Source organism: Pelodiscus sinensis, chromosome 3 (genome assembly GCF_049634645.1).
Source record: "Pelodiscus sinensis isolate JC-2024 chromosome 3, ASM4963464v1, whole genome shotgun sequence".
Taxonomy (NCBI): domain Eukaryota; kingdom Metazoa; phylum Chordata; order Testudines; family Trionychidae; genus Pelodiscus; species Pelodiscus sinensis.
In genome coordinates this window covers 122,911,520-122,937,252 of record NC_134713.1, presented here as the reverse complement: position 1 = coordinate 122,937,252, position 25,733 = coordinate 122,911,520, and the positions used below count along the sequence as shown (strand labels likewise).

Below are 25,733 nucleotides of genomic sequence, written 5' to 3'. Positions count from 1 at the left end.
CTAATCTGATAGCTTTCTTTGATAGGATAACGAGCCTCGTGGATAAGGGAGAAGCGGTGGATGTCATATACCTAGACTTTAGTAAGGCATTTGATACGGTCTCGCATGATATTCTTATTGATAAACTAGGCAAATATAACTTAGATAGGGCCACGATAAGGTGGGTGCATAATTGGCTGGATAACAGTAGTCAGAGAGTTGTTTTTAATGGTTCTAAATCCTTCTGGAAAGGGATAACAAGTGGAGTTCCGCAAGGGTCTGTTTTGGGACCCGTACTGTTCAATATCTTCATCAATGATGTAGATATTGGGATAGAGAATACGCTTATTAAGTTTGCAGATGATACCAAACTGGGTGGAGTTGCAACTTCTTTGGAGGATAGGGACATAATTCAAAATGACCGTAGCAAGTTAGAGAAATGGTCAGAGGTAAACAGGATGAGGTTTAATAAAGAGAAATGCAAAGTGCTCCACTTAGGAAGGAACAATCAGTTCCATACATACAAGATGGGAAGCGACTGTCTAGGAAGGAGCATGGCGGAAAGGGATCTAGGGGTCATAGTGGACCACAAGTTGAATATGAGTCAACAGTGTGATGCTGTTGCAAAAAAAGCAAATATGATTCTAGGTTGTATCAACAGGTGTGTTGTAAGCAAAACTCATGAAGTCATTCTGCCGCTCTACTCTGCACTAGTTAGGCCTCAGCTGGAGTACTGTGTCCCGTTCTGGGCGCCACATTTCAAGAAAGATGTGGAGAAATTGGAAAGGGTACAGAGAAGAGCGACAAGAATGATTAAAGGTTTAGAGAACATGACCTATGAAGCCAGGCTTCATGAACTGGGCTTGTTTAGTTTGGAAAAAAGAAGATTAAGGGGGGACATGATAGCGGTTTTCAAATATCTAAAAGGGTGTTACAAGGAGGAAGGAGAAAATTTGTTCCTCTTGGTTACTGAGGACAGGACAAGGAGTAATGGGCTTAAAGTGCAGCAAGGGAGGTTTAGATTAGGCATTAGGAAAAAATTCCTAACTGTCAGGGTGGTCAAATATTGGAATAAATTGCCAAGGGAGGTGGTGGAATCTCCCTCTCTGGAGATATTTAAGAACAGGTTAGATAGACATCTGTCAGGGATGGTGTAGACGGAGCTTGGTCCTGCCTTGAGGGCGGGGGGCTGGACTCGATGACCTCTCGAGGTCCCTTCCAGTCCTATTATTCTATGATTCTATGCAGCTCAGAATCCTCCTCCAGTACCAGGAACAGACTTTATACCTAAAAGGCCTGATTAAGAAGTGATTTGAAGGGGGAGAGGCAGCCTCCAATGATAGGGGGAATTTGCCTAGGAGGAGGAAGGGAACCAGAGAATGAGGAGTGAACAGAAGCTGTAAGTGGGATCCCAGGGAGGTCACACTGAGGTTACTCGGGGCAAACCGCAAAGAATGGGGCAGACAGTTCCCAAAGATGGGGGATAATCCAATACTAAGATTTACCAAGCCAGCACAAAATAGCTTCTATAATACCTTATGGGTTTCACTGAGGCCCAAATTCAGTTCTGTAATAGCAACTCACCATTGGGCTTTCTCCCAGACACAGTAGTCCAGCAATGGGCAACCTAGGCTAATGAGTAGGCCGCATGAGCCTCTTTCATCGCATTGGGCCACAAGACTGTTGTAAACAAGACAGTCTCCTGGGATAGAATAGTTTTGCTAACAACGTTTGCGTATCTAGATGCACGGTGTGCTGATTGAACTGTAGCAGTGCTTTGATGGTATGCAGAGGGCACACATTGCCTTCTGTCAGTGTTGTGTTGCAATCAGCAGGCACCTCACTTCATGTGCCCTGGTTTTTTAAGCATGTGCCACTTCAGTCAGACCGGTAGGGAAAAAACAACACAAACAGAAACCAGTGGAATCTGGCAACCCTATGCATGGGCAACGATAAGCAAAATCTCTCACAGGCCACAGATTGAACTCTGATGGGCTGCAGGTTGCCCATCACTGCCCCGGTGAAATATGATGAGGATTACTAAAAATCTTATCATATAAGAAAGCTTTACCAACCTCAAAGGGCTGGACATATTACCACCCAAGTTTGTGAATATTTCAGATCTTGCCTAAATACATGCTTATAGCTAATTCTTATTAAGCTAAAAATGTATTTTAAAAAGAATATTGGTTAAAAGGTTGGTATACAGATAGACATGAGTACTGTTCGAAGATCAGTTTCATATAGAGATGGTGAGTTTAGTAGTTACAAAGAGTTCTTTCAGAATTTCAGTCCATAGATTATAGTCCAGTGTTCATATCCAAGGTGATCCAGGTGGGACTGGAGATCTCTTATGACATAAGATTCCCCTGCATAAAACATCAAGCAGATCTGAGATGAAAGGATCAGATGCCAAGAATGTTTATACAGTTTTTAGGCAGCCTCTTGACCAAAGAGTCCTACAGTCCTACAATAGGCTTTTGAAGTAACTACATGGATAAATATACAGTAGTTTATCCATTAAGCAGTTTGTGATAAAACTTAGAGACAAATAGACAATATTACTACTTCACCCAGGATTCATCTAAATGTTAATATTCCCTTTTGATCTCTGAATTAGTAGGATAGTAATAGGAACTATCTGTTTACAGGACTTAACATCTAACAAGCTAGGTGAACAAATGCAATTAGTATCACTTCTACTTCTCTAGCAATACAAGTTTGCATTTCAAATGGACCTCGCCCATTTGCATACTTTTCTAACCAGGGTCTAAAGGTTGAGTCACAGGAGCATAGAGACCAAACCTGTCTGGGCTGGAGGTGGGAACCAGAGCAGACCTTCTGATGGTGGTAATCAAGCAAGCTGGGCAATAGTTTGAGGCAGTCTAATAAAAATGGATAGACATTTTTATCTTTTTTCCTTTTAAGAAAATACTAGGAAGTTATATAAAAATCTGTTAAGAAAACTCTAAGTGGTGAAGTCTAGTACATATTCATCGTTAGGAAATGTCAAATTTGTAGTTGTCCTTGAAATCTTAATTCGGCCTCTCGTGCATATGTACTGTGGTAGTATTGGCACTACTGGTTTATCCAGCTATGTAGACTGTCTTCTCAAACCCTACGCAACCAACACTCCCAGCTATCTCCGAGGGTATGTCTACACTACAGCACTAATTCGAACTAACTTAATTCGAATTCTCATAGACTCATAGACTTTAAGGTCAGAAGGGACCATTATGATCATCTAGTCTGACCCCCTGCACAGTGCAGGCCACAGAATCTCGCCCACCCCTCTTAGAATAATCCTCTCACCTATGTCTCAGATATTGAAGCCTTCAAATACTTTGAAGGCCCCAACATGCAGAGAGTCCTTCAGCTGTGATCTGTGCCCAGTGCTACAGAGGAAGGCGAAAAACCTCCAGAGCCTCTGCCAATCTACCCTGGAGGAAAATTCCTTCCTGACCCCAAATATGGCGATCAGCTAAACCCTGAGCATGTGGGCAAGACTTACCAGCCAGACACCCAGAAAGTTCCCTATAGCAACTCCTATCATCCCTCCATTGACCTATTTCCAACTGATAATGAATGGTCAATTAGTTACCAAGATCATGTTATTTCATCCAACCATCCCCTTATCATAGAATCATAGAACTGGAAGAGACCTCAGAAGGTCGTCAAGTCCAGCTCCCTGCTCTAGGCAGGACCAATCCCATCTAAATCAACCCGGCCAGGGCTTTGTCAAGCCGAGACTTAAACACCTCTAGGGATGGAGACTCCACTACTTCCCTAGGTAACCCATTCCAATGCTTCACTACCCTCCTAGTAAAATAGTTTTTCCTAATATCCAATCTGGACCTCTCCCACCACAGCTTGAGACCATTGCTCCTTGTTCTGCCATCTGTCACTACTGAGAACAGCCTCTTTCCATTCTCTTTGGAACCTCCCTTCAGGAAGTTGAAGGCTGCTATCAAGTCCCCCCTCACTCTTCGCTTCTGTAGACTAAACAGACCCAAGTCCCTCAGCCTCTCCTCGTAGGTCATATGCTCCAGACCCCTAATCATTTTGGTTGCCCTCCGCTGGACCCTCTCCAATGCTTCCGCATCCTTTTTGTAGTGGGGGGCCCAGAACTGGACACAATACTCCAGATGTGGCCTCACCAAAGCCGAATAAAGGGGAATAATGACATCTCTGGATCTGCTGGCAATGCTCCTCTTAATGCATCCTAATATGCCATTAGCCTTCTTGGCTACAAGGGCACACTGTTGATTCATATCTAGCTTCTCATCCACTGTAACCCCCAGGTCCTTTTCTGCAGTTAATTCGAACTAAGCTAATTCGAACTAGTGCATCTAGACCTAAAAACTCATGCAGTCCACGATCTCCGCACTAGACCAGGTGGGCGCCTGCCTCTTGCGGCCCCAGGCAGGCTCCTGGGAGCCGTCAGCCTGGTTCCGGGAAGAGGCGGAGGGCTGGGTGACAGCGGGTGGCTGGCTCATGCTGTGCTAGGTGCAGGATCTGCTGGCTGGGTGCTGGCAGGCTTGCACCTGGCACAAGCACTGTAGCCAGACCGTGCCCCTTTAAGGGCTCCGGGGCCAGGAGGGGGGCAGAAGAGTTTCCCTGGTTTGGCCCAGAGTGGCCACCAGGGCAAGCTGGGAAGGGCTAGCCCTTCCACTAGTTTGAATTAAGTGGCTACACAGCCCTTAATTCGTACTACTTAATTCGAACTAGGCGTTAGTCCTCATAGAATGAGGTTTACCTAGTTCGAATTAAGCGCTCCGCTAGTTCGAATTTAAGTTCAAACTAGTGGTTTGTACATGTAGTGCCTATGAAAGTTAATTCGAACTAATGGCTGTGTATCTGTGCAGTGTTTTGAGCACAGGTGGACAGACTTGTATTGCCTAAAAAAGCTGTATAGGTGGCTATTTGAAGCAAAGGCTCATGCTCTGAAGCCATGGGATCCAACCAGTTCTGAAGCCACACTCAACCGGCTAAACAGCACGTGTAGTGCGATGGACACCATAGCTCTGAAGCCTAGGGAGATGGAGGGGCTTCAGAGTCCAAATCACAAATCTGTTGCCCTGAGCTGGGAGGCTCCCTTCTTTGTCTACATTGGGGTTCTAGAGAATCATGTTTCAATATGGTTCAGCTAAAATTAGGAATGTAAAATTCTGTTTGCTTAGTTAACCAGTTAAATGTTAAGTTTAATCGGTTAACTGATTAAGCGGGGAGGCTGGGTGGAGGCTGCTTAGTCTGCACAGGCTGGGAGTCGGCAGTCTTACATGGGGCCAGAAGTAACAACGAAGGACTGGCGGGGGGAGGCCGCTCATGGGTAACAGTTAACCATTCACCTCCCTAGCTAAAATGGGCTCTGCATTTGACCAGTCATTGAATCAGAAGGTTGTCAGTTTGGAATATTAGTTTACACTTATTTTTAAACTGTGCATGCATGGAAAAAGCGCTGTTTGAACACTTGATGCTCTGAGTGAGAAGAGGGGCTCTTTGTTACAGAAAGTGCCTCTGCTGAGCCTTTTTACAAGAGTTTAACAGGCCAACTGAGCATGTGTATGTTTTTGCACATGTATATGTTCACAACTTGATTATTCATTGTATTTCCTTGTGTTCCAGGAATGGGCCTTAACTAAGGACAAGTCAGTGAAACACATGGATTTGTGCCTTACTGTTGTGGACCGAGCACCTAGTTCACTAATAAAACTCCAGGGCTGCAGAGAAAATGACAGTAGACAGGTGAGTATGTAAAGTGTGTTCACAGAGAGGCATTGCTGATAACTTGATTTGAGATGGGTGTGAAACTCAGGAATGAGTCCAGTGGAAAAGATGGTATTAGTGGAGCTAATATAAAGATGCCACACATTTTTCCATTAAATTATATGTGTGTGAGAAAAGAGGACTGTCATAATCTCTTCATAACCTGCTAAAAGTGAAGGTCTGAAAGTTCTGTCACAAGGTTTTTTGGTGGTGGTAAAAAAAAATTCATAATGAAGTGCGAAGCGTCCATAAGAATCTAAATGTTGGCAACTAGGTAAACCTAAAACTCTGAAACAAGATCACAAAAAGGAAACAATCTTGAGACTTTTAACTGAGGAAACACAAAGATGCAGGCATATGTAAAGATAGATTTCATTCCAGAGACCATGAATTCTACATAGTGTAACCCTCCCTCTACCCCAAATATTATAACCTGGGAGGCCAGCAGGTCCGAATTTTGGACCAAACTGAGCCCTCATTTATATTCTTGACACTTCTGTGAAACTGAGGTTGAATAGCTATAAGTGAGGGTTGAATTTGGCTTTATTTTCCATTTCAGTCTTTTTACTACAGTATGTATGTAATTTCTTAAAGTGCATTATGGAACATGGGTGGAAAGCTACAATAGCACTTGCACCATTATCCTTTGCCCTAAAGTTCTTCAATGAATTATTGTAATAAGAACATATCACAAGTACCCTAGATGTCTTTTGCTTTGTGCTTAGACCTCCTTCCTCTCCCTATCTTAAACGCATGAGAAATGCACTAAATCTGTCCATATGAGCTAACAGAGTTTAACATAACTTGTTTATAGCGGTAGAGTCTCTCTAATATTTGGTTTAGATTTTCACTGCTACCTGTTTGTCTGTCTGTCTCAGTTTTTATTTAAATAACAGGAATGTTAAGTGCTTCCAGCACACTTATAAATGAGAGAGACCTCTTTTATTTCCATTGCAAGAGCATATTTTTCTTGTTTTCCTAAGTGAAGCTATCATAAGGTAACATAGTAGGATGTAAAGAAAGACATAACAAATAATTGTCAACATTTATTGCAGCTTAAAGGTTCGTGTTATAGGTAAACAGTACAATAGTAATATAATAAATGTTAGGGGCAGAGATCCATAGGGGACGGGGTGTGCATTTAGAGGTCATGTCCAGATAATATCAATGTAGAAAGCTGTCCTCCTCAAGCATGCCTTATAAGTAAGTCAGCCCAGTAGCTGTGGGATGTAATGCCTGGGTCTACTCTATCAAACTATTTCCAGAGACAGATCCATGATAAATTTCTGTAGCCCCTATTTCAGTGAAGCTCAAACATGTGTGACAGTCTAAGTCTCTGAGGAGAAGAGCTTGATTCCTTTTCTTCTTTACACCTGAGCAGCCAAGAACATGTACATCAGTTGCAGAAGACATGTCTTGCATATTATTTAAGAGGAAAATATAAGGAAAAGCCTTTCTGGATCTAGGGAAAAGGCAAAAATTGAAGGAAGACATAGGACTCCTCCTTGTTAGAGCGCCAGGCTCCCTAAACTGATTGCAGCATTAAGCAGCAGTTGCTTTGTTTTCTGGTTGCCATGCCTAAGTAAAATCACATTTTCAGAGTCATCTCAGCAGCAAATGCCTTTCATTTCATCATAGAGAAGTCTTCTGTGCAAAGTTCTGGCTTTTTCTTTCCTTTGAGCCTCTGTGCTCTTGTGCTCATGGAGCAGCCATTGTGCAAATATTTCATGAATAGGAGTTTTCTTTCTTTGAGCTACTATTTAGTGAGAATGCTAAATGGGAGTACACCCAAATGTAATGGTTTTGGGACAGAACTTCGGGCATCACTCTTTCCTCTGCCCAATCCCCTCAGTCTTCTCATCCAGGCGAGGAGACCAGCTTATGCCAGTGTCTGTGTACAGTTAGGGTTGCCAGATGGCTGAAACAAAAATACCAAACACCTCCCCTTCCCCCCCCCAAGAAAAAGGGGGGGGAACCAAAGTTGAGCAAATAAAAAAAAAACTCCAAGAACCCTGGATCACTGGTAGGGGTTACCAGGTAGTCAACAGACTGAGGGCTCCTGGCGGCAATTGCGGCCCCGACTCCCAGCTGCTCCCCCTAGCCCACGCCAGGCATCCGTCAGGTGCGCAGCCGGAAAAATCAGAAAATACCAGACATTGCACATGTCCGGTATTTTCTGATTTTTTTTTTTACCGGACAGAGCGCGCCAATACCGGACTGTCCGGTACAATACCAGACACTTGGCAACCCTATGTACAGTTGCCAGTATTTAAGAAAATTTGGCAAAAGTCAGTTTTTGAATAGGCCGTTAGCTGCTAGGTCCTCATGTGTCATAGGGTTTGTGGATATGCTAGTTACAGTATTTACCAATATTCTTGTCACAAACTCCACTTTTAAAGGCAGGGTAAGAATCATCCCTATTTTAACAGATAAGGACACAGATAGGAAGAGAGTTGTTGGCAAGGGCTGTAGTCAGAAACTGTCAGCCAGGAATAGAATGCAGGAGTTCCTTGTTCTTAGTCCCACAATTGGTCAATCAGACAACAGTTCTGGACAATGCTGCTTTTAACAGCCACAAATTAATTAGGGAGTTCCAGAATTTGAGCGATCAATGGCTGTGGTTTCCACAGCCTCTGAAAGATTGCTCTTGGTGTCAGTTCTTATGATTACAATTTTAAAATATTGGAAAAAAACTGAAATTAGTGCTGACATTTGTCAGGCACAGCTGCAGGCTTTGCAGGCCTTTAACCTAGCACTGCATTGGGTTAGCATGCACTTTGTACTAGAAGAAGTGTAATGTCCTGTTCTAGTACAAATTATTAGTTGGCTTAAAAGTTGCTTTATGGCTTGTGATAGTTTAGACAAATCTTAAAGGACAGGATATAAACCAGGGGTGGGCAAGATACAGCCCACCAAGCCATTTGATACAGCCTGTGGCCTGCGCTGCTGCACTCCCACCCCCACACCAGTCAACACCCGGGGGTGGGTTAGCGTGTGAAGTCTCCTCCCCTGCCAGTGGTGTGAGGGCACCAGCTGTTCTGAGGATGGAGAACTAGGAAGGCAGGACATGAAACATATTTTTATCCACACTTGGATAGCTCATTACTTTCTTTTCTTTTCCAGAAATGGGAGCAAATTGAAAGCAACTCTAAACTGCGGCATGTTGGCAGTAATCTGTGTCTAGACAGCCGAAATGCCAAAAATGGTGGTCTTACCGTTGAGGTCTGCAATCCTTCTCTGTCACAACAGTGGAAATTCACACTTAATCTACAGCAGTAGAATGGCTTACACACACAATGCCATCTTGTTTGCGAGACATTGGCCAAAATTTTGATCGCATTACTGATATATTTCTTAAACTTTCCACGGAACTTATATACCTCAGTATTCCATCATCATCTGAAAGGAAGAGAAAACACAATGGAACACAAGGGAACCAAGGGGACATGGAACACTGCGACTATCTCACTGAACCACAGCTGCAGCAGAGTCCCCTTCTGGTGTAAAGACTTACCAGTTCCTGTCTGACTTCAGTTTAGTACTTGCACAGCAGATGATTAACATCCTTAGAAACAATTGATGTACAGTAGCAAATGGATCTTAACATGCAGAAGAAGGGAGGGGAATAGAGCACGGGGAGGGAAACTGGGGAAAATAAACTTCTAGGAGAAACTGAAATCTCCATTTACATAGAAATCATCGCTTGTGGTTTCCAGAAGCTGAAGTGACATTTTGAAGGTTTTTTTTTCCGTGTGTAATTGGTATATTTGAATATGAACTTTTCTATGATGAACTCTAAATATATATATTATATATAATATATATATTTTGTCAGTTCCCAACTGTTTCAGTTTTCCTCATCTTGTAATTATCAACTAAGTGATTAACATAACATAAACCGAAAATTGGATTGGAATGCAGTGAGAGAACCAAACTTTGTGAAAGTGTGTAATGTCCATGCTAACACTGGATGCTTTTGCTTTGTGAACTGGACCTACTTCTTAGCACTTCACCATCTTTGGAAATTATGGAACTCAGGAGGAGGAAGAGGAAACAGCAGAACAAACTGATACGTCTGCACAGCTCAGTGCTTGGATTATCTCTTCTGACTGGGATTCGGTACATGTGCCCTGGGTGTTGTAAACTTGTACTTGATATTTATATGAAAAATTATATAAGCAATGCAACTCTCACAGATGCAGCCATTGGGGGTTCAGCACAGTTTGTTTATTTTTGCAGGGCTCTGATCAGCTAATTTCTTGGTGCTACTAGTCCATAGTATCCTGACTTATTAGGATCTCTGTGTACAGACAGCCCAAGATCATAGTAAGTTTTAGTATGCAAGAATCATCAGAAGCTACATGAGATCTGAGTTGCACTTGTTTAATTGATAAACCTGTTATGGGGGATCCTACTTGAGGTTTTTTAATCTTCCAGGCTCTAATCTGGGTATCAACAGGTGCCTGGTGTGGTATTTTTAACGTTAGAACACATACAATTTACAGCCTCAGCCCAACTGACACTTTTATATTAAAGCAGTGCTGTCAAAGTTAGGTTGACTCCAGTGTTCACCTACCTGCTTATGTTTGCCTGGTCTACATGATTTGTTAAAAGCATTTATTTTTAAAATAAAAAAGCAAGGAATCCGTGCTGGCAATAAAAAAAACCATTGCATTGATAACTTATAGATGAGCAATGTAAAAACTAGCCTGGTAAGATAATGGATCTCAAACAGCCTAACGGCTGATTTAAAGAGAGAGACTTAGAAATATTGTTCCTAAACCATACTATGACAGTGTTCTTTTCCTTTTTCTGGGTCTCTGGGAGTAAGTATGTCACGAGCTGCATTTTCCTTTCTGGCTGAGTTTAGTACAATATGTGGAACTTCTCCATGCACAATGGTTTTTACTTTGCAGTGACAGACATTGGAATAAGAGGCCCATAAATGTATCTGATGTATGAGCTGAAGTAGCACAACATGGATCTGTGGATCTATTCACATATCCTTTGGGTGTACCAGGAATGTGTAGGGAAGAGATTGAATCAGCGCTTCTCCTTCCTGTCCATCTCTCCTACAAATAAACCAAGAGGAGGAATCTCTCTCTTCTTCCCCTACTCCTCAGTCCTTTTGTCTCCACCAGTAAAACCTTGGGGATTTGCCTGTTTCAAGATGGCATGCAGTGAATAAACTTCTTTTCAGCATTCAGTTTCTCTCCATCCATACCCCTTGAGGTTATGTCTATGCTTTCAAGCACTACAGAAGCTAGATACTGCTCTAGCAATGTAAGGGGTTTTCTGCTCACTACTGCTTTAGAGGAAGTTACTAGGTCCCTGGAAAAACAAATCCATTGACCTAGCAGTGTCTCTTCTGAGGCTTATGTCAGGCTTAATTATGTCTCTGTGGCGACAGTTTTCACACCTCTGTGCAACATAGCTAGGTCAGGCTAAATTTTCACTGTGGATTAAGCCTAAACGAGGCGAGTTTGGGGAAGGATGTGATTCAGTAAATGCAGCCGCTGTGGGGATTACTGCTGCTCTTGAGAATGTGTTGAATTCTTAAAGAATGATCTCAGCTTCAAATTCATTGTCTAATTATTCTGAAAGAAGAGCATTGAAAAGGTGCACTAAATTCATACTAAGCTGCTTTACACACTGACTTGGATCTTACCAAATGGACAGGCTATTGCTAACTGAAATCAGGAATGAAGGTCTGGATAGTGTTTAATGTTCTGATTTCTAGCTCTCAGCAGGATCGCTAGTAAAAAAAAAAGTCTTAATTTTAAAATTCCCCCCTCCCTCTTCTTGATTGCAAACCAAGTTTTTAAATGTCATCCAACATATTGTGAAATAGAAATATATCTCTAAACCCCTACGGATGCTATGCAGACGCGTCTTAAGCACCACTGTATATTTCAAGGGCGCAGAACAGAAAGGAGGGTTATATCCTTTTGTTAGATATGTTTACATGACAGTGTGCCAAAGTTATTTACTGTGATTTAAGTATTTTTAAAGTATCAGGATTATTAGCCCACTTTTAAGAAAGGTAAAATTCCTACGAACCCCTGAAGCAAATTGTGATGGAGTCTTCTCTGATAGAATTTTTTTCTTATTGTCTTCAAAGCAAAAAATAATGGTACATGTGAGCTTGTTTTGCAAATTTTCAAAATATAGTTTGGAAATTTTTTCCGTTGGTTTAAAAAAAATCTGCTGTACAGAGCTTGTACTTTGTTCATTTTATAGATGGAAACCATCCTTGAAAAATTTAACTTAAATAAAGAAGATAATTACTTTATAGATAAGATTGTGGTTGTTGCTATAATTTGATTTCATGCACCCAGAAACTGGCAGCTGTTTCCAAATGTTTTGATCCACTTGGTTGGTTTAAGATGCTTGTTACATTTTTTTTCCAGATGTCTTTACGGAAGAAAAGTTACTTGTGAGTTTAAACGTTAAGTTGTAAGAAACTCACACTGAGGATGTATTTCCCTCTGAAGGACCAGTCAGTTGCCCATCTCTGTGGCTGCTGAGGAGCGCTGTTGTGGGCTGGAAGGTCTCTTACTGCTGGGAGTTTCAGGAGGAACAGGGTCCTGCTTCATTCCTCCAATGTACCTAGTTTCTCTGATTATTCCCTCAGTATGGAAAAGCTGAAGGAAGAGACCGTCTCTGGTAGCAACAGCTCAGTCAAGTAGGAGGGAACAGCATCTGGCAACTCTGAAGGCATGTCTAGACTACATGCCTCTGCCGACAGAGGCATGTAAATTAGACTACCCAACATAGTCAAAGAAGCAGAGATTTAAATATCCCCCGCTTCATTAAAATAAAAATGGCCGCCGCGCTGTGCCGGCTCAGCTGATCATCGGCACAGCGCGGCAGTCAAGATGTGGATCAGTCGACAGGGAACGCCTTTGTCGACCGCTCCTGTAAACTTCGTTTCACGAGGCATAAGGGAGTAGTCGACACAGGCTTCCCCTGTCAACCGATCCACGTCTTGACTGCCGCACTGTGCTGATGATCAGCTGAGCCGGCACAACGTGGCAGCCATTTTTATTTTAATGAAAGGATTTATTTGTTTAAATCCCTGCTTCATTGACTATGTCGGGTAGTCTAATTTACATGCCTCTGTCAGCAGAGGCATGTAGTCTAGACGTACCCTGAGGTAGCAGAGGTTTGGGTAGGTGAGAAAAATGTGGCTGTCTAGTGAGGTAGAGGGGAAGGAATAAGTAGCAGGGATCGAGCTTTTGTGGGGCCATGCAAGTAGAGTCAAACTTTCACCAGTGCTTAGTATTGGCCTAGCTCAGGAATCACACCAAGGGGCGCATAGCCCTATGAAAATCCTACCCTTGCAAGGCATCACACTAAGCTTGGATTTTATCCAGGAAATTCTAATTGGCGAACACCTTTGCTGTTCATTGACAGAACAAAGTTCCCAGAGCCAGTCTTGGGCTATGCTCCTGCTCACACCAACATCATTAGCAAAACTCCCATTGTCTTTCAGGGGCCTTTAGTTTGTTACTTGGGGGGAGATATAAACACAGCCATGTGGTCTCTGAGGAGATGGATACCTCACTTAACCAGCCCTGCTGGATGATTGTGGGACTACACCAGAATTTAAGCATTGCCAACATTTTACTCACCGCTGTCTGTGCAACATAAATCATTAAGGCTATGTCTACACTACGAGGTTTTTGCGCAAAAACTTGCAGCGCATCCACACCTCAAGTGCTTTTTTGCGCAAGAAAATCTACAGTCAATCGACAGAACAGAGGGCTTTTTGCAGTATAGGTAAACTTTCTACGAGGAATAACTCCCTTTTGCGCTACAGCTGTTGACGAAAAGGCACGTGTGGATGCTCTGCAGGGGTTTCTTGCACAAAAAGAGCCTATCCGAAAAAGCACAGGTGCTCCAATGGCCATTCTGTTAATGGCAATTAGAGCTTTCTTGCTCAAAAGCACAAAAGCGATGCACTTTGAGGTGTGGACGTGCTTGTGCCCAAGAAGTTTTTGCGCACGAACTCTTGCGCAAAAGACTACTTGTGCAAAAACCCTGCAGTGTAGCCTAACCCTCTGTGCACTAGAATCCTGTAATATTAGTGGATATGGACAACCTAAACATGTAACAATAAAATAGACATTTATAGAAAACATTACTGACCCCTAGTCATGTTTGGTTGAAATCAAATAACCCTGTCTAATGATGAATTTTCATTTATAAATTACATTAAAACATCTGGATTAAATGAACCAAACATCCAACAAACTATGTTTCATTAGAAAAAATTGCTAATTTTCTACATTTTCAAACCATAAACAGAGGGTTCATGTCCTATATCTCATGTAATATACACTCAAGTGAAACTGTATCCTATACTACTTGGCAAGAGAATGTAATTAAGTAATCTGTATAATATTTGATACAAATTTGTCTAACCAGTATATCAAACTTAGTCTTCCTCTGAATAAGCTGTGTAGTTTTGCATTCCATCTGAGAAATCTGTTACATTTATTCTAATTTCTGAAAATATTGACTACCAAGAAATGTAACTATCATAAATGAAATATTCATTTAGCTCTTATTAGAGAATTAATCGTTGTGTTCCAAAATACCCATTTGAGACTAGTCATTTTCAGTGCTGAATTCAAATGTCTGAATAATAGAAAAGCAGTTAATGGAAATATCTTATTGGAAGGCATTAATCTTCCCTCATTACAGATCAACCAAATTATGCCTCTTTCTCCAGTGTTTTTAAAAAGAATACCCGACTATGCCAGGCAACGTAGTTACACAATGTCGAGAGAGATGACTGTAAGCGTGTTAGGGCAGACTCTTTTGTTCAATGATTGTACAGCACCTAGCACAGTAGTTTTCTGGTCCATGACACGGGTTCACAGGCAGTTCAATACAACTATGTTTTTTAAAGGTTGCTATTTTGTATGAAAACATAAGAATTGGCTCCTTTGTGATAGCCTTATTTTCATTTTAATTCACTGTAAGTTAGTATCTTGTGCCAGTGTGCTTGCACGGTTTCCCTGTACTCATCATTTAAGCTGAAGCTCCACAGTGTGCAAATTCTTGATTTAACATGCTTATAGCTGGTATACTTGCTTCGGCATAAAATGATTTAAACATTTCCATCAGTTGGGGAAAAAAATTGATCTGGGCTTACAGGCAATGATTAGAAAATGGGGGGGAAATGTAGGGAGCTTATTCTGTGCTAGACTGCACATCATAGGAAGCAATTTAACATCTAGGAGCTATTTTAAGGTCTGCTAGTAAACTTTTTTTAAAACAGTCTTCAGGTGTCCTGTCCGTTGCAGGCTTCCAAAAATACTCTTAATGAATGCAAGATATTCATTCAGCCGTGTCATAGTCAGCTCTGTACCAAGAGAGAGAAACAAATATGAATTCATTTGATTTTCCAGTGTTTGATTTTTTTTATTAAAAGGGAATTAGAGGTTACCAGTAAGTTGCATCCACTCCCTGGCTTGCCTTTCACATCAGTTTCCATTGTAAATTACTAAGGAAATATGGTAAAATTAATAAGTCACTAAGTACAGTTTTGGGTATGAAGTCAAAGCCCCCTTGTGTAAATAATGCTTCAGCCTTCCTCCCACTGTGAAATCAACTACTCTGAGCTGGGGTTAGTGTATTTTTGTTCCCATGTGCAGTATATTCCTCACTTTTACCAAAACTCCCTTTTCCCCTATGCTATCACTGCATTTGGCCTAATGATGGAATGTAATGGGAGGATTAAATAGCAGTATCTTTTGAGAGGAGGGAAGTACAAATCTGACTCTCAGACATCCAAAGCAGAGTTTCCCTTGTCACTCTTTCGTTTGACTATCTGGCCTGTACGCAGTAAAAAACAGTTGCTTTTTTTATAAACCTGAGTTCTGTTTGAGGGGAGAAATACAGTTTCTACCTGTCTCGTGTGGTTTAGTGTCTGAAAAATTACAGGCATGTTATGCAAACATGATTTTCTTAACCACTCTGATAAGCTTTTACCACACTCAGGCACTGGTTCTAACTAGGGATTTAAAATCACATTTAAAATGTTAACCAGTAAACTACATGTTTAACCAGAAAACTGGCCTGCTGCATTTTACCATGGGCGAGCGGACCAGTAGAGCAGCCACCTGCCTTGTGGTGTGCTGCAGGGAGGGGGTTTCTCAGTGTGGGCCAGGTACCTGTTAACCAGTTACCCTGGCAAGCTTGCCAGGGTAAGGCAATGCCTACTGGGCAATCCCTTTATATTCCTAGTCCTAGCATGCCTTTGAAAAATTAATTATTTATATTACAGAACCCTATGGAATCAAAGTTCTAGAATGTGATGTCCGCTCAAGTTCTGAAGTAGTAACCACTATAGTGGCTACTGCTATAGCAAACTAGCCCCACTCAACTGGCAAAATAGCCACATGTGGCTAGCATGTGGGATGCCACAGCTCTAAAAACCCAGGTAAGATTGGGGCCCATTGTACTAAGCAAACATTGCACAGCTGCAGTAAGCAACAATGTTTATTACCAGGACAATACAGAAAAATAGTGGGAGAGGATGCAGTTACCTAGGGGAAGTGTCTCACTCGCCATCACACAGCCCAGTCAGCTGCAGAACCTGGAATTCTTACTCCCAGTCCCTGTACTGTATTTCTGCCTGTTCTGGACAAAGATGTGTTGCAAGGGGAATTCTGGGTTGGCTAAACCAGGTTCTTAATAGACAAAAGGCAAAAAGAAAAATGTGGGAAAGAATCAGTGGAGGAGGAACAGAAAACTTCAATTCACTTCTCAGTAATGGCTCAGGACAATAGCTAGGTTGAGAATATTTTCTGGAGCAGTGAAATTAATAGACTGTTAAAGTGAGAAGGGACTATAATGAGCATCTCTCACCCAGTAATTCCTATGTCAGCCCCTGGCTTCTGGTTGAACTAAAGAATGCCTTTCTGTAAGATGTGGATTTTTGGATTCAAGACGTTGGGTAACATTTTCAAAAGTGCTTAAGTGACACAGCAGCCAGGGTGCCATTTTCAGAATTGCCTTGGGCACATATGTCCCTAACCCTCATTGAAAGTCAGTGCAGTGTAGTAGGATGCATTTGAAAATGTTACCCATCACGTAACGGCGTTTGCAATGATTTATTACACTCCATTAAAAATTGTCCATTTCCAGTATGAATTGGTCTAGCTTCCAGCCTCTTGGAACTTGATATGCATTTGCCTGATGGAATAAAGACCCCCATTATCAGAAATCCTCTGCCAGTGTCAGTATTTCTCAGTCTTGATCAAGCTACATCCCAAATTACTCTTTTATGAGCTAAAATCTTGCACTTTTATTGAGACATTGTAAAGCAGGTTTTCCAGACCTCAAATCATTCTTTTAATTCTTCTCTGAAGCCCAGTGGAATCATAGTAAGAAACTAGGGTCCTATCCCACTTCCACTCCAGTTAACTCCTGTTGGCTTCCGCAGAAATAGGTTTGGGCTCGTATGGCCATTTGCATTCTCTGTGGTTCACAGCTAGCCTTTTATCACTCATGTTTTACTTTGGAGGTTTAATGGCAAAGGAGTTTCTGTCTCTATCGGTGAATAACTGGGAATCAATATTCTTGAAGCATAGCGAAGTTTAACAACTTTCACCGAATTCAGCATGGCAAGGTAAATCAGGGCTAGACCTGCAGCTGATGGGATAAGTCTTGTGCTATGTGAAAGCAATAAACACAATACTATTATCAAACAAAAGCAATATTTATAGGTCACTGATCTGGAGTAGGTGCTGCTAAAGAATTGTCAATATTTGCTGCTTAGTTGACAAAGCAAACATCCTCCTATTTTACTGTAAGAAATATATAAATGAGCCCATCATTTTATACCTAGGCCTGTACTACATGTAGCTGTTCTACATAATGGTCTTAAAAATGGGAACAGGTACAGATTGAACCTCTGTGGTCCAGCATGACTTTAGTTAGCTTATCCTGTATGAGGCCAAATTTCCTGTGGTCCCATAAAGTTTTACAGTCCCGGCTCTGTGTTCTGTGCTGTTACTTGTAGTAAGTTGAGGGTCAGTAACATGGAGTCAGCAGGCCTAAATAGAGGCCTGTAACATGAAAACAGCAATAGGCCTGCAATCTAGTGAGCAAGACTTTGGTTCAGTAACACAGAAGCCAAGAAAGAAGCCCTATTGATAACTGTGTGATTGTGTAAGTTAGGTCGAGCATGAAAGGACACAGGGAGGCACTGGGTACAGACTGTAAGCCAAAGGGGAGTAATGGAACATCTTCATAAGAAATGTCTTGGTACAAAAACTCCCTAAAAACTAATGCACATACCAACCTAGGTTCAGGACCAGGTCGGAATTGACAACATGAAGGATAGTAAGTAAGCCCCCCTTCTATAAGGTGAGAGGTGGTAACTAGGCAACAGAGGGTGGTAACGTGGTACGTAAAGAAATGATGTAAGTTGTTTGTACCTGTCTATAAAAGGACACGGCAGAGGGTGCTCTCCAGCCGACCTTGGGGGGAGCGCACTAGGCGCCTAAACGGCAGGTGGTATTGCCTAAACTTACAGAATTCACAGTAGCTTAACTTTGACTAACTGCTGTTAATATCTGATATATGGCAATAAGCCTGCCCAGTGTAGGTACCTTGTCAATGTGGGCCATAGTGCCCAGTGGTGTAACATTGTTCTGATCTCTGTTACCAACTGGTAGAGCTTCACATTTGACAATAAACCTGCTCGGTTGATTTCAAACCTTGCCTGCATCTGTCGTTTCCGGGGCCTCTCAGAGATCTCCTGTGTTGACCCAAGTGAACGGGGTCTAACACTCTAGATAAAGGGAGTACCGATTGTTACGCACGCAGCTGAAAGTTTATCAACGGAGTAGAGGTCCTGTCAGGAGCACACCAGGACGACCCTGACCAGACGACGCTGACACTGACAGTCCAGACCACCGAAGGTACCAAGGTACAAAAACACCAAGGTATGACATTACTTAGCTCTAATGTACCCCTAAATGTCTTCCAAGAGCCCAGCAAGCAGTGGAAGTGTTGGTAATGCTGCTAGACAATATTGATCTCCTGTGGTTTGGTATTGCTCAGGTCCTGAAGGTGCCAGACTAGAGAGGTTCAGCCTGTGTAAGTGCTGGCATAGACTAGGCTTTGGCCTTTGTGCATGAAGCCTTAAAAGGGATGGGGAATGATGGGAAGAGAGGAGTGGACTGTGAACTCAGCCAGGGACAGGAAAAATACATAGATGGAAACAGGGAGAGGCAGCTTATGGAGAGGGCCTTTCCCCTAGAAGGGAGATGTCCCTGAAGCTTTCAGGAGTGAGGGCTACTAGGTGTGTTGCCTTCCCTGGAGAGAGCTATGGGAGAGGTAACCCGTATCTTTGGAGTGTTGCAGTGGCGGGAGCAGAGGTGCGCAAATTTTGGATTTTTTTTGTTTTCTGCTGGTCCTGCGGAAAATCATTTGCAGAAAATCATGCCAGTCTAGATGTAGCCCTTCTGTGTAAATGCATCCTGGGTGATCAAGGTTCTAAAGGAGCAGTTCAGGAAGAGAAGACCAGTGTGGCAAAGCTGGATGAATTCTTTGCATCAGTCTTCCCTACCACGGATATGAAAGAGATTCCAGCATGCATGCCATTCTTTGTAAGTGACAAATCTGGGGAACTGCCCCAGAACGAGGTGTCAATAGAGGAAGGTTTTTGGAACAGCTTGATTAATTGAAGAGTAGTAAGTCACCAGGACCAGATGGTTTTCACACAAGTAAAGGCACTCATGAAATTGCAGAACTACTGCTTAACTCAATCCCTCTGCCACTTAACTGGCAGATAGATAAGATAATACCCGTTTTTTTAAAAAAAGCTCCGAAAGTGAGCCTGGCAATTACAGGCTGGTAAGCCTAACTTCAGTACCAGGCAAAGCAGTTGAAACTATAGTAAAGGAGACTTAGCAGACACATAGATGAACACAATATGAATGCGGTAAAGTCAGCCACATAGTTTTGTAAAGGAAAATGATGCCACTAATTATTAGAATTGAGTGTGTCAACCAGGGTTATCCAGTTGACACAGTTGGGCTTTCAGAAAGCCTTTGACAAGATCCCTCACCACAGTAACATAAGCAAAGAAAGCTGTCCTGGAATAAGAGGGAAAGGCTCATGGATCAGTAAATGGTTAAAAGACTGGAAGAAAAGGGTGAGAATAAATGGTCAGTTTTCAGAATGGAGAGACTAATATTGATGTCCTCCAATTATCTGTACTGGTACCGCTGCTATTCAACATATTCATAAATGATCTGCAAAAAGAGGTAAACCATGAGGTGGTAAAGTTATCAGAAGATCCTAAATTACACAAGATAAGTCCCAAGCAGACTTCTAAGAGTTACAAAGGGAGCTCCCAAAAGTGGGTGACTGAGCAACAAACTGGCAATAAAATTCAGCAGTGATGAGTGCAAAGTAATGCACATTGGAAAAAAAAATCTGAACTAAAATGAGGTCTAAATTAGCTGTTACATTAATGAAAAAGATCTTAGAATCATTATGGCTAATTGTCTAACAGCCACTCAATGTGTGTCTGCAAACAAAGTGCATAGAAACCATTATTAGAGCCCACGTTTGTGTGTGTGTAAATACCATGTCAGAAAGCTTGTGCCCCGCTACATCTGTTAGTCTCGAAGGTGCCACAGGACTCCTCATTTTTGCAGATACAGACTAACCCTTGTCACTAATAATAAAAGGATGGAGGTGGCGGCTGTTGCAACCTCCCAAGCACATACACAGTGCTTCTGCGCTGACTTCTCCAACTGCCAAAGTTCAAATACAGGAAGCAGAGTGAGGTGAAGATCCAGCATTCATAGATTCAGCTCCTGTCAGGCCAAGCCTGCATTCTGGTGGCACTAGGGAGGGAGTGCTATGAGTGTACTCAGCAGACCACTTTGGGACTCTGGATGATGAAAGGTGCCATATGAATGGAAGATGTTATCCAGATAAATCCTTACCCTTTGAGGATACATTACAATACAAGGCCAGATTTCCTCCCACCCAAGCTGGCGGTGCAGTATACATCATTCCACTGCTGTGGGTGTATCAGAAGTAGCTTTTTCTCTTTGCCAGCAGGTAGGTGTCTGCCATGACAGAGCTCATGTGGATGTCTCTCAGAAACGGTGGTTTCCCTCCATCAGGTCTCTGCAGCACCAGTTTCCTTACCAAAGGCAGAGATGGCAGTGAGGGGAATTGTCTGGTGATCATCTTGTTCCAGCTTCTCCCTGTTGGTAGAAACAGAATTTGATTTTTCTCACATTATTACAGGCTGAGAATAACAGCTCTTAAATTAGCCCTGCAGAGGTGGGGAGATAAACCCCTCCCCCATGCTTACTATGAGCACTGAGATGAGAACATAGAACTTGATGTGCCAAGTAGCCAGCACCGCCACACAATTTGATGAAACCTTGTCAAATGAGGAGTCCTCTCCTACTTTACTAATGACTCCGGCCAGCCAAGCCACACTTCTGTGGGTAAGTCTGCAGCTGCACCACATTGTCGTTGCCGAGTTATACAGAGAAGGCTTTGGGCCAGGTCCCATGCTACCCCCACATAGCACTCCGGCCAGTTCAGGCATTGCGAAGGTATCATGCGCTGCAATGCTCCACTGACCCTGGGCCAGTTTGCTCTAGAAACCTCTCCACAGAGCAGCTTAGAACAAACTAAAGGCTAATCTTAGGCCAGGTCTACACTAAAGGGAAAAGATGATTCAAGATACACAACTCCGGCTACATTCATTATGTAGCGTTGACGTGCGTTGATTCTTGTATCCCCGCCTTCCCCACAGTGGGAGGCCAATGGGAGCAAATGCTCCTGTCCGCTTCCCTTACTCCTCACAGGGGCAGGAGTACCGGCCAATGATGGGGGCACCCTCTGATTTATTGGTCTTTATTAGACTGGCTAAATCGATCTGCAATTGATCACGGCAGCATCGATCTTCCCTAGAGCGAAGACTTGGCCTTGGTGGTGCTGGCTGCCTCGGACTCCAATGGGCAGTATTGGCGGCTGGCATTGCTAGGGGACACTTCCCAGCATTGCCTACAGGAAGCGGGGAGGAACTATAGCAGCTCCTCACTACCCAAGTTTCCCCCCACACATGACCTTTGGGATGCATTAATCCATCTTACGGGCAATTGAGAACTTAGTCCCTTGGATGAGCTGCTGTGGAAGGTATGGCCGAGGGGTCTGTTCTTTCCACCAGGGTTGGCTATAAGAAATGCGGGGCCCGATTCGTGGGGGCGGGGCTGTGCATACCTGGGGCACTGCGCATACGTCACGCGCCTGGGGGCTGCACTGCACATGTGCGGTGCGCCCAGGAGGGGGGCCCTCAAGTGCGGGGCCCCCCTCTTAGTTACAGGGCCCAATTCGGGGGAATTGGCCCAATCGGCCTAAATCCGGCCCTGCTTTCCACCCTGGCCTTTGTATGCCACAATGGAGGTGGGGAGTGTACAGAGACCATTAAAGGGCCTTTTAAGCCAATCTCATCATCTTGCAAGGGGGATGACTCATGATTCCTGAGCACTTGGGGTTAGCACGACTCTCGTTCTGTGCCAGCCCCTAGGCAGCTCTCAGGGGGCTGCTGTAAATTAGAGCAGTCCGGGAAGCTGCTATAAATTATGCTTGGGGGAGAAGAGACACATTAATCACTTCAGCGGCATAAAATGTGGGTGGCAGAGATGTGGCACACAACTACCTTAGCCCACCCTCCCTGTCCACCAGGCTGTGTTCTCTGCTGCTCCTCTTTGAGGGCAGAATCCTTCCCATCTAAACCCAACACTAGGAGCCAGGCAGTATGGGGCAGACGCATCCTGTTTGGCCTGGAAAACACTCCTGGTTCAGCAGAAGCGGCGTTTCCTTGTTTTGAATGTGGAAAGGTGGCTTTGTGCCCACCTACTTGAAGTAAATCCATGCAATGTCTCTGTGCTGATTGCTGCAGGGGCTGCATTCGTTTTAACAAGATAATGCTACAAACCCAGGCACGGTTGTTTGGCTCATGACCTGTAAACTCCTAGGGCAGCAGTGGTGAGAAATAAAAATCCAATTCACCACGGTTTTTCATTAGCTAAGTAAAATTGGGTTAAGCTTGCCCACGCAATATAATGCTGCAGGCTACTGTGCAATGGTGTAGTTAAAGGGACTCCACAATTGAAAAGAATCACATTTCCATCTGAAAATGTTGCACGTGAAATGGTTATAAGTAAACCCCCGCAGGTTAGCAGGAAAGAGCCAGGTTAGGAAAAAAAAAATGTGGCACCATTCTCTTTCCCACTTGGTTCCCATTCTGGATTTGACAGCCGGGGGAAGAGCAGCTAGTCAGTGTCCCTGGATTCTGGATGCATGCTGCTCTGAAAGGAGCTCCCAGCCGTTCTGCTAAGGGTGTTTCTTGGGAGCAGCAGCAGCGCAGCTGACTTTGTGTAAAGGGATTGCACATGGAAAAACACTTTACTGACAGTGCAATAACATATTAACATAGTGCAATATTAACACAGTGCAATAATAATTTCCTCTGCTGCTGTATAACTGTGTGTGTGTTATAGTAATCAAACAGGAAGTAAGGGAGGGGTGGAGCATAGCTGCAACCCCCAATACTCCGCATAAGCAGTTATGACCACTTGACTACAACCGCCCCCTTAATTTACAGCCTGGATGCAGTCTTTCAAAGAACTAGACTCTTCTGTCACAGCACACAGGCACCGACGTCCCCCCAAGTTCCTGCAACCAGTCTCTGTCCAGTAGATTTGGCCTTGATCCCCATATCACTGGCCCTGGGAACTTAGTCTTTTGGCTCTTATGTTTTACAGCAGGGGTAGGCAATATTTTTTACCAGGGGCCACTTCAGAAGTTTTTGAAGTGGCCCCGGGGCTGGCTGCCCTGGAAGGGGCGGGGCCTCAGGCAGAAGGGGCAGGGCCAGGACACTTCTGTGCTTCCCCACCCACAGACCCTGATTGGTCTGGGGGAGCGTGCAAAGTCTTTGCCCCCATCCCCCGAGAGAAGCGCTAGCTGTTCTGAATGGCTGATGGTTCCCTCCAAGTACCTGTGCCCCTGGCTGTGGGAGGAGACTTCACATGCTCCCCCCTGCTGCTCCCAGGTCAATCAGAGCCTGGGGAGGGGGAGCACATGAAGTCTCTTGCTCCCTGCCCCCACCCTGCAAGGGAGCACTGTGCTTAGAGTCAACTGAGCAGCAGCTGGTGGTTGACTTCAAGTGCTGAGCCCCTTGCAGGGCGGGAGAAGACTTCGTGCGCTTCTCTCCTGCTCCCAGCCCCTGATTGGCCTGGGGCTGAGGGGGAGCGGCAGGGCCTCCATGGGCCGGATCAACTTGCTTGGCAGGCTGGTTCCCGCCTGCACCGGCCCTTTTGCCCACCCCTACTTTACAGCAATAAGCCCAGAACTGACCCCTTGGATGGGTTCCCTGGTGGAGGTTGGCAGGGTCACTCCTGTGTTGACATGTTCACATTCACTCATTGCAGTAGCTGAAGCCTGTGTCTACTTCCATATGTACTAACGGCTTAACTCTGCCATTACCTGATGAGGCCCCACCTCCCCCTCTGACTCTCCCCACTCCTCCCCTGCAAGAGTAAAAAGCATTCTGCTGCCTTCCTTTTCTTCTGCTCTTTGGGTCTGCCCTCAAGGATGTGAGATGCCATCTAGTCACCTTTGCATTTGCTATCTGAGTGTCCAGTCTTGAGGCATTAATGACACTGAGCTGTTTTCAATTTACAAACTAATGTAAATTTTACTCCTCTGCTCTGGAACATCCTCCCTCCCCCATGCTCCAGGAACCTGAGTCCCTTCCAATTGGTGTTGCAGTTTGTTTATTGATTGGCCCTGCATTGTAAGAGCAAAGCCTTGTCAGTTTTACATGGCTGCTTCTGCAGGTTTTGCTAATTCTACTGCTTTGGGCCAGGTTAAGTTCCCCACTGCCAGCAGCTGTAATTGAATTTTCTCATTACCAATGCCACAAACAAATCTATCCTGCCGTGTAGCCTCTAGGCCACTTCCAAATGAGCAATAGTCTGTTCATGTTTTTGACTCTGCCACATACACAGCTGCACATCACCTTGCCCTCTCATTCTGGTACGAAATCACAGCCAGGTCTAGCTTTGGGGTGCAGTGCTGGGGTCGGGTGTTTACCCACAGCCAGACAGAAGGGGTTAAGGCAGGGGTGGGCAAAATGCAGGCCAGATGCAGCCCACCATGACCCTCCCACCTGCTAATGTCCAGCAGCTCAGCAGGATACTCAGGCTGGTTGTACAGCTGGCTGCTGTGGTACCACTGGGCAGTAGGACTCCACATGCTTCCCCCCCCCCCAGCACTATCCTCAGCTCCCATAGGGCAGTTTCCAGCCAATAGGGGCTCATGGGTGGTGCTTGCAAGCACAAGCAGTGTGCCATGCTGGAGTCCACTACCCCGAAGGAGAGCCCAGAAACATACTTGCTCCAGCAGCTAGATGCTTTGAGGGGCATGTAAAGCCATGCCAGGGAGCTAGCCTGAGTGCCTCACTGGGCCATCCATTGATAGCCGCCTATGGTAAGCACCTCCCAGCCAGAGCCTACACTATCTGCCGCACCCAAACTCCCTCCCTGATTCTGGACCCCCTCCCACACTCTAGTCCCCACCCAGAATTCACCCCTGCACCCCCACTCTGTTCCAGACCCCACACGTCCTCCACTAATGTAGTGGCCAGTAGCCACTTACCACATTCTTGGAGTGTTCCCTCTGCAAAAATGATTGCCTATCCTTGGCTTGAGGGAAGCGGAGAGGCCAATTAACTGCCTAGGCTGCACCTGGGGGTAGGGGGGGAGCCAGTGCTCAATAACAGTTAAGGAGGCTGTTCACCTGGGCTGGAACAGGCAGAGCTTTCTAAGGCTAGGAACAGGAGGGGGCTGGGATGAAGGAGTTTGCAGTCACTCCCTGACAAGAAGGAGATTTGGTAGAGGTGACAGGGCCTGGCTAGAATTTAAGGG

The 25,733-nt window shown here is 44.2% G+C and overlaps 2 protein-coding genes across 2 annotated transcripts in view; one reads left to right on the top strand and one right to left on the bottom strand.

Annotated features, from left to right (window-relative positions):
* GALNT2 (polypeptide N-acetylgalactosaminyltransferase 2) overlaps positions 1-12,044 on the top strand; it is a 137,969-nt gene extending 125,925 nt beyond the window's left edge. The window contains exons 15-16 of the mRNA XM_075924720.1: positions 5,605-5,724; positions 8,869-12,044. Coding sequence (XP_075780835.1) covers positions 5,605-5,724; positions 8,869-9,024 — 276 coding nt within the window. The 3' untranslated portion in view covers positions 9,025-12,044. The remainder of the gene's footprint in view (positions 1-5,604; positions 5,725-8,868) is intronic.
* Positions 12,045-13,968: 1,924 nt separating this feature from the next.
* Positions 13,969-25,733, bottom strand: part of PGBD5 (piggyBac transposable element derived 5) — a 110,048-nt gene continuing 98,283 nt past the window's right edge. The window contains exon 8 of the mRNA XM_075924716.1: positions 13,969-20,993. Coding sequence (XP_075780831.1) covers positions 20,906-20,993 — 88 coding nt within the window. The 3' untranslated portion in view covers positions 13,969-20,905. The remainder of the gene's footprint in view (positions 20,994-25,733) is intronic.